This window comes from Primulina tabacum, chromosome 5 (assembly GCF_025594145.1).
Source record: "Primulina tabacum isolate GXHZ01 chromosome 5, ASM2559414v2, whole genome shotgun sequence".
In the NCBI taxonomy this organism is placed as follows: Eukaryota; Viridiplantae; Streptophyta; class Magnoliopsida; order Lamiales; family Gesneriaceae; genus Primulina; species Primulina tabacum.
The window spans coordinates 1797890-1814835 of NC_134554.1; the positions used below are offsets into that span (position 1 = coordinate 1797890).

Consider the following 16946-nt stretch of genomic DNA (forward strand, 5'->3'; position numbering starts at 1 on the left):
AAGACACGGTCTAAAATTTGAGGATATAATTAGCACATGCAAAACCTGAGATACAAAATTGCAAATAACTCAAAGTACAAAGATATAATTATTATTTAGCCCCTATGTTATTGATGATTCCAACGGCTCCAGGCGGAGCATAATTGGCCGGACTCGAACTCGGAGATACGGGTCCTGCCGAGAAACCCTTATTTCAAGAACCACAGCTGATAATTATATTTGGTAATCAACGTCATCAATCATTGAATGCACCTACGTACGGAAGTGCGCTTTGCAGAGTTGTCTTCTTAGTTAACCAGACCTCTGTACTGTAAGTGCTCCATTGTGGTTTGTTGTTTGTTTGGCTAAAGTTACTAAGTTTCTGCTGGGAGTCTTGGGTTATCCGTTGATTTTTCCTTGTTTCGATTGGAAAGAGTGATAGTTACCTATCTGCCCTCCCATGGGTCGTTCTGAAAACCCATTATCTGTTTTTAAAACTTTAGATGAAATGCATTTGGATTACTTGAATGAATTTAATATATCTCAAGTTGGATGAACAAAACTGTCTCATGAATGGTAGCAGATGGAAGCGAAATCCAAAGTTTCTGGTGCTAAATATGCTGCTGACATAACTTCGATAAGAGAAGCACAAGAACGCATAAGCCCATACGCATACAAAACTCCAGTCTTGTCCTCGGAGACTCTAAATTCTATCTCTGGAAGAAAACTTTACTTTAAATGTGAATTGTTTCAGAAAGGGTAAGGATTCGAATACGGATTAGTGATCAAATTTAGATTATGTTATAGATCTTATCATTCTGCAGTCCTATTACTCACACGCTGACATTTTTAATGATTTTTATTTTCAAGTTAATTGTTTGTTCTTTCCTTGTCATACTAGTGGAGCTTTTAAATTCCGAGGTGCATGCAATGCTGTATTTTCACTTACAGATGATGAAGCAGCTAAAGGGGTCGTAACACATAGCAGGTTAATTCTAAGTTCACGAAAATTTTATCATTTAATTCCTCTATATAGTGATCCTAATGCTGAACTGTCTGGAATATAGCGGTAATCATGCTGCAGCACTTTCTTTGGCTGCAAAACTGCGAGGAATAGCTGCACATATAGTCATTCCAAAAAACGCTCCAAGATGTAAAGTTGAGAATGTGATGCGTTATGGTGGTCAGATTGTTTGGAGTGAGGCAGCTGTTACATCTCGGGAGAATGTTGCCTCCAAGGTTATACAAGATTCCGGGGCTGTTCTCATTCATCCATATAATGACGGGCGTATCATGAGGTAGATATCCTGGAGTATTATTTCTTTTTATTCAATAAAAAATTATCAGTTTTTGCATGCAACATAGATTTGTTCTTTGTTGTGCATCAGGTTGTGTGCCGTAATTTTGAGTGCCACTTATCTGCTACCAATCAAAACGATTGTCCATGAACAATGTGTTTTTTTAGAAACAATATTAATGATTGTCTGCAACAAATGTTTTAAGACTTGTTATTCTGCTTGAGAGACTGTTCCATGCCCTTGTCTCTCCTCTCACATTCAAAATGTTTGTTTGGTTATGAGATAACAAGATTTAGATCAAGCACGAGCTTTGAAGTTACGTATTTAATTGACATTCAACTTTCCAGCCAAATGCAACACCTTTTTTGATTCAATGTAGTTCGTTGTCATACTCTTCCAACCAAAAGAAGAAATATACAGAAGGATGCCTGTGTTATCCATTACTGGGCCTAGCATCCTAGGAAATAAATGAGATGTTAAAAACATCCACGAAATGCATACTTTGACTTAATGGAATGGTTTGCTTTCAGTGGACAGGGAACTGTATCTGTGGAGTTCTTGGAACAAGTTCCTCAACTTGACACCATAATAGTTCCAATTAGTGGTGAGTTAACTCTCTCCACGAGCATTCCTTCCAGAATGTTACATGGTTTTTTAAAAGTTTATACATTTTTGCCTTGAATTGTAGGGGGCGGTTTGATTTCAGGGGTGGCAATCGCAGCCAAGTCCATTAATCCTGCAATCCGGATATTGGCTGCTGAACCGAGGGGAGCAGATGATGCTGCTCGATCCAAGGAAGCTGGTAGAATTGTAACTTTACCCGAAACCAAGACCATAGCTGATGGTCTTCGAGCTTTTCTTGGAGATCTTACATGGTATAATAGCTAATGTTAAAACTATTGTTGGATTACTTCCCCATAGCTTGACTTCAGGGAAAAGTAAGTGGTATGATCTAATGTGGAAGTATGATCAGAGAATGCACTTCACAATCTCATTATATTTCAGAAAATGGTCCTGAGTGATTATTTGTGAACTTATCTCACCTCGTACATAACCAGAATCCACATGTTGGTGTCTCATATCAAACTCAGGCATATATTCTCTGGTATATGTCCTACCTGCGAGAGAATGTAAATGTATTAAAGTACAAAGCTATTGTTGCCGACTTCTAAGAATTGGAACTTTTGAAGAAAGTGATTTTTATAGCAGTTAATATCATGCCTAAAAAAGCTGAAAAATCTGTATGTCTTGTGATTTGCATTTATTCAGGCCTGTTGTTCGAGATTTGGTGGACGACATCATCATAGTCGAGGACAAGGAGATAATAGAAGCAATGAAACTTTGTTATGAAATTCTGAAGGTCACGGTGGAGCCAAGCGGAGCCATTGCCTTGGCAGCTGTTCTATCCCACAATTTCAAGAACAATCCTAAATGGAGAGACTGCGGAACCATAGGCCTTATACTCTCAGGAGGCAATGTTGATTTGGATGTGCTCTGGAAAGCCTTCAGTTGATGAGTATGTTTCATTTTGTCCAGAAAATTTTTAGATCTCAAAACTTTTTGTGTAATTTTTTTAACAAGATTAACTTTGTTCATCATTGTCTTTTTTTAAAATAAAAAATAGGGCGACAAGTTGATTTTTAATATGAAACTTAAATCATTCACTATTCCAAATTTAGGTCCACCCTGAACTAAAAACTTGAGAAATATTTTGTAATAATTATAAAATGATATCCGGATAGTTGGTGATCCTAGAAATAGATTAGAGTTGTCAAATTGGGCTAATCCGTTGACGGGCTGCGGCGGGTCCTGTGCCGGTCCACCCTACTAGCTCGTTTTGATATATCTATGAATTAGTGAAATAGAAGTTGTAAATTTAAAAACTTTTATTTTTGTTAAAAACAAATCATTCTTTGGGGAAAAAACAATATTTCTACTTTCTGAAGGGGAGAATCCAGACCACTTTTTTGCGTTAATTTAACTACTTTTAAAATACAACTCGAGAAGTTTTACTTAAAAGGAATGCTAGTCTGTACAATATCATGAATATTGTAGGTGATTGACATTATCTCTAAAGGTAAAATATAATAATTAACAAATCCCTCGATTAATATTTTACTAGGTTAATTACGATTCACAATCTCCTATTCGATCATAAAAAGATTTGGTTCTTTAAATGAAAGGATCTCGAGTTACGTACGCTGTTATATATATGGGAGTAGTCCCATGCAGATATACTATTCAGAGAGTATTTTTTAATCATAAAAATTAAGCCAATGGCCAGGCTCACCATAGCCTTCTTTGTTGCTTTTGCCCTCATTTTGGCCTCAGGTTATATTTATCTCTAATTTGACTCGATCCTATGTTCATGGTCGAATAAATCTTTTTATTAATATATTATATGAATCTAATTGGGTGATTTGGATTCGATTCAGGGGTTGCTGATGCATCAAGTCCGATCCCGAGTCCCGGTTCGAGGACGAATAGGATTTGCGTTGATGGTTTGGGGATATGCCGGAATCGAGACGAAGATGAATGCAAGTATGAGTGTTATAAGAAATGGGAATACTTCAATCCACAGGGGTATTGTCTAGATACCCCTGGATTCCCACCTTTGTGTTATTGCCAGCATTTCTGCGCAAATTAATTAAATAAATTTGCTTTTATTTCATAATAATGATAATAATAATAATAATAATAATATATGTTTGGGATCTTTATTTCTTTCTTTCTTTCTTTCCACATCATTTCTTGATGACCCGTTTAATAAAGCAGTGTGTATCCAATTTCATTTCATTTTTCCCCGTTGCCCAAGTAATTAAAATTAAAAGGGTGGTTAATATAAAACACAGACTTTACTCGTTTTCTATACATAATCCCAAACAGATTACATTGCATAAAAGAAAGGCCCAAAAAAAAGAAAGACGTGCATAGGCATATACAGTGTATATGATGAAATTATCACTTTACTTGGTGTATTCTTTTACGTTCAACAACTGAACAAAAGAAGAAAGAGTATGAACGAAGAAACCATATTTTGCAATTTCCAAAAAATATTACTCCTCAAAATGCACCTTCAAAACCTGGTTAATTTTACCTTGCACACAGAACACAGACTAATGCACCTGTTATGGCCTCTTCTTTGCATTCTTAAGGTTGCGTAATCTCATAACAAGCTGCTGTCTTTCACCTTCTACTTCTGCAAACTTTAGGCTTATTTCTGAATATCTGCCCTGCATTTCCTTCAACTCTTCTTCCATTAACTTGTTCTTCTCCTTTAGTGACGCCATTTCATTTCTCTTTTCGTCGACATCTCCCATGGTACTCGTGGAATCCTTTAGCACCGTTTTGGATAAATTTGGATCTTTCCTGCAGTGGCAAATGCATTGAAAAGGTCATTTTTTTATTCGATCTTGAACTCGGATAGACTAAAAGTCAGAGCTCATTCTATTACATTCTAGCTTATAAACTGAGCTCCGCTTTATTCAAAGTTCAAGTCTAATTTATACAGTCAATCAAAGAAAATAATTATGAATGTTCGATACAAATTTATATATTATTTTTAGGTAGCTTGAGTTAGATTTGTAGTCATACCAGTTAGTTGATGACATTGCAGAATCGTTTATGGGGGACGTATTGAACATTTTGCTCAATTTTCCATCACTTTTGGCCGATTCTTGGTTTGATGTACAATTTCCAGCCCCATTTGCCTCTGGAGCGACCACCTGCTTCACAGGAGACAGCTCGTGTCACAATTTCCTACAAATTTCTTATGAAAGCAGCAAACGGCTAAATTACAAACCTTTTCAACAGCATATTCAAAAAGAAGAGCACTGCTTTGGTCGAGCACTTCCAGTCTCTCTTCCAACTCCCGAATTTCGTTTTGAAGTTCTTCTTCGCTCTCTAAGAACGAGTTACTCAATGTTTCTAGAGCCGTTTCTTTTAACACAATTTGGCCCTTTCATCATAGAGATTGAATTAGAAATTCTAAAGTAGCATTAAAACATATTAAAGATGGAAAACTCAATATTGTGCTATAACATAGGTTTACCTCAATCAACTTTATTCGCTCCTTAAGATTTGCAACGCCTTTGTTTCCACGAGGAAGAGGTGTGGATTTATTTCCTCTACCATTGATATCCTTCGTCTTCTTCTCCATGCTCTTGAGCGCATCTTCCCTCTCCCTTAGATCATTTTGTAACTGCAGAACTTGCTCTTTCAATTTCTCATTTTTTAACTTATCATCAGATAAATTATGTGTCAACTCGTTGTACTGAGAATGAAGAGTGTCGAGCTCTGACTGCAAATTTGCAGCTATCAATTCTTTTTGTTCCAATAAACATCTCATTTTGTTTAGTTCCTTTTGCAACACTTCGGCTTCATTCTTTACCAATGTGACAGAGATTTCCAGTTCAGCTCTTTCATTATTCCCTCGCTCCATTAAGAACTCCATTTCATTAGTTGATTTTCTCAATTGTTCTAACTCTTCTTTAATCGTTAAAATTTCCTCCGAGAGGAGCCTCTCAGTTTCTTTAGCTTGAGTTTTCTGTTGTTCCATTAATGCCATGTTGCTTGAAACTTGATCCAATCTTGCCTCGTAATGATACTTAATCGATTCGTGTTCTTCAGAAGCATTTGCAAGCATTTCATCAAGACGTATTTTTTCAAAACGCAGCTCGTTTGCTTCAGCCAGAGCTTTGATTGCCATTTTCTCATTGGCTTCAAATGTAGATGCCATCTGCACAGAAAGCCTTCTAAATTCGTCCTGAAGTCTCTCTGCGGTGTTCGCATTTTGCCACCGTGTTTTTCTCAACGTTTCCTCCGCTCTTATTGCTCTTTGTTCTTGCTCAACTTTGGAGCACATAAGAGCTTCAAGATCAGCTTCAAATCCCCGTGCCTGCTTTTTGAGCTCCTCCTCTAAGCCCTTGGCATGAGATTCAAGTTCACTTATCGTGACCAATGAACCAGTAAATTCTTTAGATCTTACTTTAAGATCATTCTCCAATTTTTCTATCTGGGATTCAAGTTCATGTGCGGTAGCATAAGAGGATGAACATTCATACTGAATTTTGAGTTGTTCTTGAATCTGGTTCTGCTCTAGCTTATATGACATTTCATGGTTTTCCTGTTTCAAAATCTCATAATCGAGGGCAAGCTGCTCCATTTGCAACTCTAATTCATCTTTGTCCCTCCTGAAGATTTCTATTTCGCCACGTAAATCCACTATCTGCTGTTCAAGAAGATATGCTTCCTTCGACCCACTGTGGTCATTCACGAGCTCCTCTAGTGCCTTCTGTTCCTCATCATCCGTTTCAATCACAGGGTCCACCTCGCAGGACTTTTTATTGGTGTCAATTAATGCCAAATATCTGTTGGAGAGGCTAGATATTTCTTGATTTTTATTTTCCAACATCTCATCCAGATCTTGCACCGCAAGAATTAACTCCGCGTTAGATTCTCGTGTCTTCTGAAGTTGAATTCGAAGGTTGTCATTGAGTTCTTTTGTGTGATTTAGTTCTTGCCGGAGCTCTTTAACAAGTATCCGAGAATCTTCTCCCTCAAAATTCAAATGGGATTGTCTCTGAAAACCTTCAAGCCTTTCACATTCTTCCTTTAAAGCACTATTCTCCTCTTTCAAGAAAACAATCTCCAGTGAGAGGTCCTGCCCTCGTTTACTCTCTTTCACTATCTGTTTCCGAAGAGCCTGCAATTCTAACTCAGACATCTCAGCTTGTCTGGATAGAGCAGCAACATCGGATTGAAGATTTTCGACCACATCTGATGATGATTCAGAATGCTGACGTAGAGAGGTCTCTCGTGGAGTGCTGGAAGAGTCGTCTGTACTTGCTTCAAGGGCTGAATTTTCAATCCAGTCCCATTGAGATCTATGATGCTCTTCATAAATACCTTTCATTTCATCGCATTTGGCTCCTTGAGATACACCATTTCCGCAATGAATACTATCATTTTTGATCTGGGGTTCCCAAGGCGTGTCAATTCCTGAGCTGCTTTCAGAACTTGATAACGTAACATCAGATTCACTAGATGTTCGACCATTCCTTTTTGGTTCAGAAATTTGTGTATTATCTTGGTTGAACCGTGCGTCCTGTTAGTGAAGAACTTTTAGAACTATTCACCCACGTTCAATATAACACACAGACAGGTGAACATATTAAATAATAAGAAAGAGCCATTAGCTCAAAAACAAGGGATTACCTCAACCTCAAACGAATCGTCTTTTGTGGTTCCATCTATGTCGTTATTGAGAAATTGTGCCCTCAAGCTGTGATCTTTTGAATTCATTTTCACATTCTCTAGTTCTCCAAGATCTCTGCAAAGAGCGAACAAGTTAAGCAATCATCCTAGTGGCAATGGACGTTCAAATGGTAGATGGAGATGAAGATGAAGATGCAATTGGTTCTTATTAGCACCTTTGATCAATAGACTCCTGTATCCTCTGAATCGACACCTGTGGAGACACATTAATTCAAATGATAATCCTTCCAAAAATACAATGTAAAAATCATTCAGAAATCCATTGATCATGAGTACTTTATCGTCATCGATTTGTGGAACATTTCCATGCATAATACAAACTAAAAAGTAGATACATTTTAGTAAACTAAACATGGAAATTATTATTCGTTTTAGGTAGGTACTTCTCTCCAGGATCCTAGTTCGTTCCTCGCATAGAACGGATGAGAGACCTACGTGCAATATGGCTTCCGAATGTGAATTCTCAAGGGGAAGCGACACCAATGTGACCTTATTAGCCTCAGCATAACTCGAAAAATCAATGGAGGCTTCTCCAATACGTGCAGCTTTAGGCGGCCCCTGTGGCACACCAAGAAAAGAACTATTCAGTATTCACACAAACAATTCACTTGGCAGTAAAGTAGAGCTAAACTTCAGGGCGTCTCTTACCATTCCGACAACAAAATTGTATTTCCTCTCATGAATCTTCCCTGATTTCGGCTCCCGATTAAACTTCACAGTTTCATACACAGGATTCTCCCATAAACACCTCCCATCGCGAGCTACAGCCTTATCGGATTTCGCTGTTGGCTTTCCAGTGTCAGCAGGAATAAGAGATACCATCAATTCATCCCCTACCACCTTCGTCAACTAAAGATTCAATAGGTAAATCATATAGATCACCAAGATTAACATCATTTTCTTAAAAAAATTTGAATAATATTTCTTTTTTTTTCCCAAGAAAACGATGCAAAGGAGGAGTTAAAAAAACGACAATGCAAACATGATTCCTTAATCTGAAATAGATTTACATAGTAGATGCAAACACTTTCTTCCAAGAAAGAAAAACAGATTAAAAAAATTGGAATATTGACGAATGGATCGAAACACACCAATGCTTATACAGCAAGAATTCGATCTTGAAACGGATTTCTTCCCCAAACCAAGAAAAAAAACTTAAATCAGAAAACTCAAATGAACATTATACCTGAGCTGCGTGAAACTGCAACTTGAAAACAGCTTTCACTTTGTTCTTGTCGCTCCTCCATCGCGCCGACTTGAACATTTTTGCTAATTTACTTTCATTCAGACATCATATCTTTCCTAGCCCAACCTCAAACCAGCCGGAGCTCCGGCGTGCAGTCCCAGAAAACCATCATTCAATTCAAAACACACAAATGCACCCAAATTCCATGTGCCCACTTCAAGTTTAAACCTGAGAAAAGATTAAAACATCTAAAATGCTGGATGACAGAGACAATGCTGTGCGAAACCCAGTAAAAAAAAACGGAAAACTGGCACCGACAATGATAACCCAGAAACAAAAAATAAAGATCGAATTGATGGGCATGGCCAAGCAGATCTAAACAAGAGATTTTTCTTGTTACTTTGCTGGTTGTTCTCTGGAAGCATGTGCCATAGCTATAACTCCATCAGTGGTGAGCTCTCTCTATCTATACGTATGACGTGCATGTAATTGTTTAATACACTCCTTTAAGAGTGAGATGCGAGCAGGTGTGTAATTATTCTGTATTATTTTTTATTATATTTTTGTACCATTTTACTGCTCTTGAAGTGATGTGATCTTTTTGATTTATTTATATATAATATAATAAATTGCATTTTATTTCTCATTTAATATTATTAGGTTTTTTAAAAAATATATATAAAAATTTAAAAGTTTTTTTAAGACTTAAACATGTATTTGAAAAATATTCTATAAAAATATATTTATAACTAAAAATATTTAAGAATATATTTAAACAATTATTCTGTAAAATATTTTAATTATAAATTTTTTTCTATTTTTTTTGGGTTCGCGATTGAAAGGTTTTTTCTTTTTCTTTTTTGTGATTGGTTTTTTTTTTTTTTACTTATCCTCATTTAAAGTACGATTAGATATAATTTCAAATAGTAATTACCCGGTTTTGACCCATATTTCGACCCTTCACTTATATTTTCAAAACTCTCTTTCAAAAAAAATCACATTTTAAAAAATAATTTACCAAAATCTTGAACATTTGTTCAGCTATGAAAAACTAAAAACATTTTAAAAGTATCCGTACAAAGAGAGCCTATATTATTTATGCTTAAAACTACTCGCAACGAGAATTTATAATTATAGACGTAGATGTTACAAATATTTCAAATCGAATTTTAAAACTAATAAAGAATAATTTATAAACCTAAAAAAGTTATATCATTTAATTCAATATACAAATCTTATGAGATAAATCATTTATTAGATTTATAACCTAACATTAACGTAGAAGGATAAAAAAATCAATACATGCCTTGCTTAATGAAATGTAGAAGTATTGGCAAAATGAAAATGTAAAATCCTAATTATTGGATCCCATAAGTAGGGAGTAGGAGTCCATAACTGATTGTTATTAGTTTGCAAGTTTTTTTTCCCCAAAGCCTACTTAATATAATAAAAGAAAATATTGATTTTGTGTGTGTGTGTGTGTGTGTGTGTGTGGTACTTATTATAACTGAATTAAACAATAATCGAATGATTAAATGTTTCCTATAATATCTTTTTAATACTTATTTGTTACTTATAAATGGAATACTTATATATACGTATTTGTCTTTTGAATGATTGGCTCTCATTTATACATCTTTTGATGCATTAATAAGAGAGCAAAAACTTATGTGAAACGGTTTCACGGGTCATATTTTGTGAGACAGATCATCGATAGGGTTGACCCGTCTCACATATAAGGATTCGTGAGACCGTCTCACAAGAGACCTACTCATTAATAAGTCAGTAAATTTATATTTAACCAAATAAAATTAATGTTCTACGAAAAAGTTCGAAATAAAATATTAATTAAATAAAGTTCTGTTTGTTTTTGGTTTGTTTGTTTTGTTTTTTTTTTTTTTTTTTTGCCACCAGGCGTGTAAATAAAGGTTACTACTGCAAATGGCCAGGTTTATATCCACCGACAATATTGCTTCCAGATCCACGTTTGGAATCTCCGACGATGCGAGGTTACGTAAATAGTTTCCTAAAATTAGGCGATTAGTTTATGTTCTGAAAATGATCTTTTAACTTTGAAAATGCCACTCTCCCCGATTATTAATTTAACTAATTTCAAATGCAATATTAAATGTTTTGTATATTTATTACAACACGAAGACTCTCATGAAATCGTCTCTCGGATTAATTTTGTTATAGATATCCTATTAGACCGGGTATAGTTTAAGATATAAATCTGTGAGGCCTTCTCACAAAATACATTACAGATGTATATAAAAACTCATTTAAGATGGTCTCACTGCTCAATTTTGTGAGGCGGATCTCTAACCCGACCTAATTCATGAAAAAATTATTTTTTATATTAAATATATTACTTTTCACTTTAAATATAAATCATGTTGACCCGTCTCACAAAAATTAATATGTGACATCGTCAAACAAGAGAGTTACTTGAAAATATATGTGTGTTGGATATAGAATAGATCTATTATATTTACAAGGATCGACTTTTATGTTTTAACTTCAATAATTTATTTGTGATTGAGAAAAAAATTAATTGATATTTTATTAATGAATAAACTTATTCATGTAATCAGATATCCACTTTTTTTATTAAAAAAAAAAAAGCAAGATTCGATTTCGGATTTCATGTTTCTACATTGTTTGATTGATATTTTAAGATCAAGTAGTTTGACCAATAAATGTGATATTTAAATACAATTCGATATTTATATAAATATCTGATTTGTTTTTAAGTCAAAAAATCAGAGTGCCAACTAAAGCAAAAATCTAAGAGATATGAATACTATACATTTGGAATATCAAGTTTTTAGCATCAAAATCCCGTTTCTAATAGATAAATATTAAATAATATAATATAAAATAATTATTTTGAGATCTCTAAAAACTTATCCAAATAAAAATTATAAATTTATTTAAGAATGGATTGGATATATTTTATTTTTAATAAAAATGCATTCACCGGTGTATTTATATTTTATTATATTCATTCATCATAAAATTAAATGAGAGCATTAAATCGAGGGTCAATATATCGTACGATGTGCATTAGTTTAGTCAAAATTATTATCAATATTTAATAAAACGAGTAAAATAATAATGACAGGAAAAATTTGTGGTTGTTGAAAAATATATTTAAAATGTGAGTATTGAATATTTGAATGTTGAATATTTGAATGTTGAAAATAAGAGTTGTAAATATTGAAAATTAGTGTGTGATGATGTAGGTAATGATGTATTTTATTTTTGGATTATTTGTAAAGATTTCCTATAAATAGATCTCTCATTTGTGAAGAAAATCACAATTGAGTAGAGAGAAAAATATTATAAAGTGTGTAGTTTGGTAAATTTTGAGAGTTTGAGATTTTTACTTTTTACCATAAATTTTTACTTTTTCACAACACGTTATCAGCACGAAGCTCTAAAAGTCCTCCATCCTTTTCCAAGCTCCAAACAGAAGAAAAAGGTAACAAAAGTAATAATATTTATTTTACTGTTATTTATTTATTGTGTATATATTTAATATATAATATAATGTTATTATTAGAAATAATAAAAATAAATTTTTCAAAAACTTGTTATAAATCCTGGGAGGATGTTAAGACGACATCCCACACTCCCGGTAAGGGATACGACAAGTATAAAAGCCTATAAGATTTTTAAACAAAATAACTTACGACACCTCATTATAATAATGTGATATGATACACATAATTATTTAAACATGATTAATATTATATTCACCATATTATTACCATAAAAGTATACAAATACATACATTTATTTTTTGTACACCAACGGTCATAAACGGTAACAAAACGGCTAGTTTTTGCCCTATAAATATCATCTCACAAACACATTCAATCACTCCAACTTTCTCTTCTTCTCTAAAAATTATTCTTCATCAAATTTTTCGAAGAAAAAAAGAAGATGACTTTCTCAAAGTTATTTTTAATTATTTTGGTTATCATACTCACAAGTCTTTTATTTATCGGAGAATATCCTCCTCGTGTGTTTTCTTTATTTTTACAAATACTCGTACTTGTTGTTTATCCATTACTTTGTATTGCAATATTCATTAACTAATAAAATACATCGTAATTTTTTTAGTACCACCATGTCAAACTTGGCAAAACTCGAATTCATTGCTCTTGATATCACGGAAAAAAATTATATGCCATGGACTCTCGATGTATAAATGCATCTTGAGTCATTGGGTCTAAATGAGACCATAAAAGAAAATGGCATATCAACATCCCAAGAAAAGGCAAAAGCCATGATATTTTTGCGTTGGCATCCCATGGCTTTGTGGAAGGGATTAAAAGAAAGATTCGAACAAATGAATTTAGTGAGAAATCATCAGGCACGACCCACTGGTTCAACGACATTTCCTGAAGTAAATGTCGTAAGCAAAAATGAATTTAAATCTGGAAACCAAAAATCAAAGTTATAAACAAGATTTTGGTCGTGGACGAAATCTTGGTCGTGGTCGTGGTCGTGGATGTGGACGTGGAAGTGGTCGTGGACGCGGCCGTGGTTTTGAAAATAATCGAGATAGTTACTTTTATAACTCATCTCAAAAGAACGTCCCAAACCATCCACAGAAAAGGCATCATGAAAATATGAGTGTTAATGATAATCACTCAAAAAGATATGAAAGTTCTTGTTTCAGATGTGGTACTCCAGGACATTAGTCCCATATTTGTCGAGCCCCTGAGCATCTTTGTAAACTTTATAAAGAATCATTAAAGGGGAAAGAAAAGGAGACCAACTTCACTGAACAAAGTGAATCTTTGAGTGATTTAACTCATTTTGATGCTGGAGATTTTCTGATTGATTTCTCAGACAATGATCAATTTGCTGGTGGAATAAATATGTAAAATATTTTATGTGCCCATATGATAATGTTTTATTGTGTGCTATATTTTTGCATTTTATTGTCAGTAATTTTATTTCATTGCATATATTTTTTGAAGTTGAAATATGGAAAATGCTATGAGCAAAGGTGAAGTTTGCATACCCGATAGTGGTACAACGCACACTATCCTCCGAGATAAAAGATATTTCTTGGAACTAAAACCAACAAAAACAACGGTGAATACAATATCAGGTCCTGTAGACTTGATTAAAGGATGTGGTAAAGCACAATTTTTGTTACCTAATGGTACAAAATTTTTGATCAATGATGCTTTATATTCACCACAATCGAAAAGAAATTTGTTGAGTTTTAATGATATATATTCCCATGGGTATGATACTCAAACAATGAATGAAGGGAATGAGAAATATATGTGTCTTATCACATATAAATCAGGAAAGAAATATGTGATTGAAAAACTACCAATGCTCCCTACTGGATTGCATTATACACATATAAGTCCCATTGAATCAAACATGGTAGTTGATAATTCTTCGATATTAACCAATTGGCATGATCGATTGGGACATCCTGGTTCAACAATGATGCGAAGAATTATAGAAAATACACATGGTCATCCACTGAAAGACCAGAAGATCTTTCAGAATAATAAGTTTCAATGTAAAACATGTTCTCTTGGAAAACTTATTATAAGACCATCACCAGTCAAAATCCAAACTGAATCACCAATGTTTCTTGAACGTATTCAGGGTGATATTTGTGGACCAATCCATCCACCATGTGGACCATTCAGATACTTTATGGTATTGATTGATGCCTCCAGCAGATGGTCACATGTATGTTTATTATCAACTCGAAATGTTGCATTTGCAAGATTACTTGCTCAAATAATAAAATTGAGGAATCAATTTCCCGATTATACAATCAAGAAAATTAGACTTGATAATGCTGGTGAATTTACTTCCCAAACTTTCAATGATTATTGTATGTCTATGGGAATCATTGTTGAGCATCCTGTTGCTTATGTACATACACAGAATGGATTGGCTGAATCATTGATTAAACGTCTGCAAATGATTGCTAGACCAATGATAATGAAAACAAAGCTCCCTATTTCTATATGGGGACATGCAATTTTACACGCTGCTTCATTAATTCGCATCAGACCAAGTGCATATCATAAATACTCCCCATTGCAGCTTGCATTTGGTAAAGAACCAGACATTTCTCATCTGAGAATTTTTGGATGTATGGTGTATGTGCCTATTGCACCACCGCAACGAAAGAAAATGGGACCTCAAAGAAAGGTTGGAATTTATATCGGTTATGATAGTCCATCAATCATTCGATATCTTGAACCTCAGACAGGCGACGTGTTCACAGCACGTTTTGCTGATTGTCATTTTAATGAGGAAATCTTCCCAATGTTAGGGGGAGAACAGAAACATACCGAAAAAGAAATTACATGGTATGTATCATCATTGTTACATCTGGATCCAAGAACAAAACAATGTGAAAAAGATGTACAACAAATTGTACACTTGCAAAGAATAGCAAATCAAATACCAGATGCATTTGCAGACACAAAAGGGGTAACTAAATCATATATACATGCTGCAAATGCCCCTGCTCGAATTGAAATTCCAAAGAAACAAATGGAAGATACTCATGATGTCATTAAACGCCTGAAGCGTGGAAGGCCAGTCGGTTCAAAGGATAAAAATCCTCGAAAAAGAAAATTCATAGAGAAACACGATGATCACAAAATAAAGAATGTCGTTTCTGAAGAAACACATGATGATCACAAAATAGAGAATGGTGTTCCTGAAGAAACACATGATGATGAAAATGTTCTGTCAGAACCACAAACTGACGAGAATCATGAAATCTCTATCAATTATATTAATACTGGAAAAATATGGAACCGAAAAGATATAGATGAAATTGATGATATATTTTCTTATAATGTGGCAATCGACATCATAAATGATAATGAAGATCATGAACCAAAATCTTTTGGTGAATGTAAAAATCGGCAGGATTGGATAAAATGGAAAGATGTCATCCAGGTTGAATTAAATTCGCTAAATAAACGTAATGTTTTTGGACCTATAGTCCTTACACCTGAAGGTGTAAAACCTGTTGGATACAAATGGGTTTTTATTCGAAAGCGAAATGAGAAAAATGAAATAGTAAGATATAAAGCTCGACTTGTTGCACAAGGTTTTTCTCAAAGGCCTGGAATTGATTATGAAGAAACGTATTCTCCTGTGATGGATGCAATTACGTTTCGGTATTTGATTAGCTTGGCGGTATCTGAAAATTTAGAAATGCGTCTTATGGATGTTGTTACAGCTTACTTATATGGATCACTTGATAGTAATATATATATGAAAATCCCTGAAGGATTTAAGATGCCTGAAGCACAAAGTTCAAAACCCAGGGAATGTTATTCTGTGAAATTACAAAGATCATTATATGGGTTAAAGCAATCAGGTCGAATATGGTATAATCGACTAAGTGATCACTTGATGAAAAAGGGATATGTAAATAATTCAATATGCCCTTGTGTTTTCATTAAGAAAACAACATCCGGATGCGTAATTATTGCTGTATATGTTGATGATTTAAACATCATTGAAACGAATAAAGAAATTCAAGAAGTTGTGTCATACTTGAAGGAAGAATTTGAAATGAAGGATCTTGGAAAAACCAAGTATTGTCTGGGTTTACAAATTGAACAAAAAGAATGTGGAATGTTTGTTCACCAGACAAATTATACAGAAAAGATCCTTAAACGTTTTAATATGGATAAAGCAAATCCTTTAAGTACTCCAATGGTTGTTAGATCATTAAACATAGAAAAGGATCCATTCCGTCCATGTGAAGATGATGAAGATATTCTTGGTCCAGAAGTACCATATCTAAGTGCCATCGGTGCCCTTATGTACCTTACAAATTGTACAAGGCCTGATATATCTTTTGCCGTGAATCTGTTGGCAAGATTTAGCACATATCCAACAAAGAGACACTGGAACGGAATTAAACATATATTCCGTTATCTACGAGGAACGACAGACTTGGGACTTTTGTATTCAAAAGATGCTAATCCAAGTATAATTGGTTATGCTGATGCTGGATACTTATCTGATCCACACAAGGCACGTTCCCAAACTGGATATGTATTTACTCGTGGAGGCACTGCAATATCTTGGCGTTCTCAGAAACAAACGCTCGTAACAACTTCATCAAATCATGCCGAGATTATTGCACTACATGAAGCAAGTCGTGAATGTGTGTGGTTAAAATC

General features: G+C 34.3%; 2 protein-coding genes across 9 annotated transcripts; one reads left to right on the forward strand and one right to left on the reverse strand.

Moving 5' to 3' along the window:
• Nucleotides 1-82: 82 nt before the first annotated feature.
• On the forward strand, nucleotides 83-3997 carry LOC142545344 (serine racemase). 3 transcript variants are annotated; one of them, XM_075652486.1, is made up of 8 exons: nucleotides 83-310; nucleotides 560-738; nucleotides 881-967; nucleotides 1047-1277; nucleotides 1808-1881; nucleotides 1966-2152; nucleotides 2547-2793; nucleotides 3713-3997. In XM_075652486.1, exons 2-7 carry the CDS (start codon nucleotides 563-565, stop codon nucleotides 2788-2790), a joined length of 999 nt encoding a protein of 332 aa, XP_075508601.1. In that variant the 5' UTR covers nucleotides 83-310; nucleotides 560-562; the 3' UTR covers nucleotides 2791-2793; nucleotides 3713-3997. The 3 variants fall into 3 exon arrangements, with proteins under 3 accessions (XP_075508601.1, XP_075508600.1, XP_075508598.1); XM_075652483.1 differs by having other exon boundaries at nucleotides 84-310; nucleotides 563-738; XM_075652485.1 differs by lacking the exon at nucleotides 3713-3997 and having other exon boundaries at nucleotides 563-738; nucleotides 2547-2900.
• Nucleotides 3998-4225: 228 nt separating this feature from the next.
• LOC142545343 (uncharacterized) lies at nucleotides 4226-9263 on the reverse strand. 6 transcript variants are annotated; one of them, XM_075652479.1, is made up of 10 exons: nucleotides 9140-9263; nucleotides 8740-8967; nucleotides 8202-8402; nucleotides 7989-8111; nucleotides 7709-7746; nucleotides 7494-7608; nucleotides 5329-7383; nucleotides 5080-5235; nucleotides 4872-5002; nucleotides 4226-4646 (listed from the first exon to the last, which is right to left on the reverse strand). In XM_075652479.1, the coding sequence occupies exons 2-10, from the start codon at nucleotides 8815-8817 to the stop codon at nucleotides 4406-4408; spliced, it is 3138 nt and encodes a 1045-aa protein (XP_075508594.1). In that variant the 5' UTR covers nucleotides 8818-8967; nucleotides 9140-9263; the 3' UTR covers nucleotides 4226-4405. The 6 variants fall into 6 exon arrangements, with proteins under 6 accessions (XP_075508594.1, XP_075508593.1, XP_075508596.1 ...); XM_075652478.1 differs by having other exon boundaries at nucleotides 9058-9238; XM_075652481.1 differs by having other exon boundaries at nucleotides 8202-8393; nucleotides 8740-9238.
• Between the last annotated feature and the right edge of the window lie 7683 nt (nucleotides 9264-16946).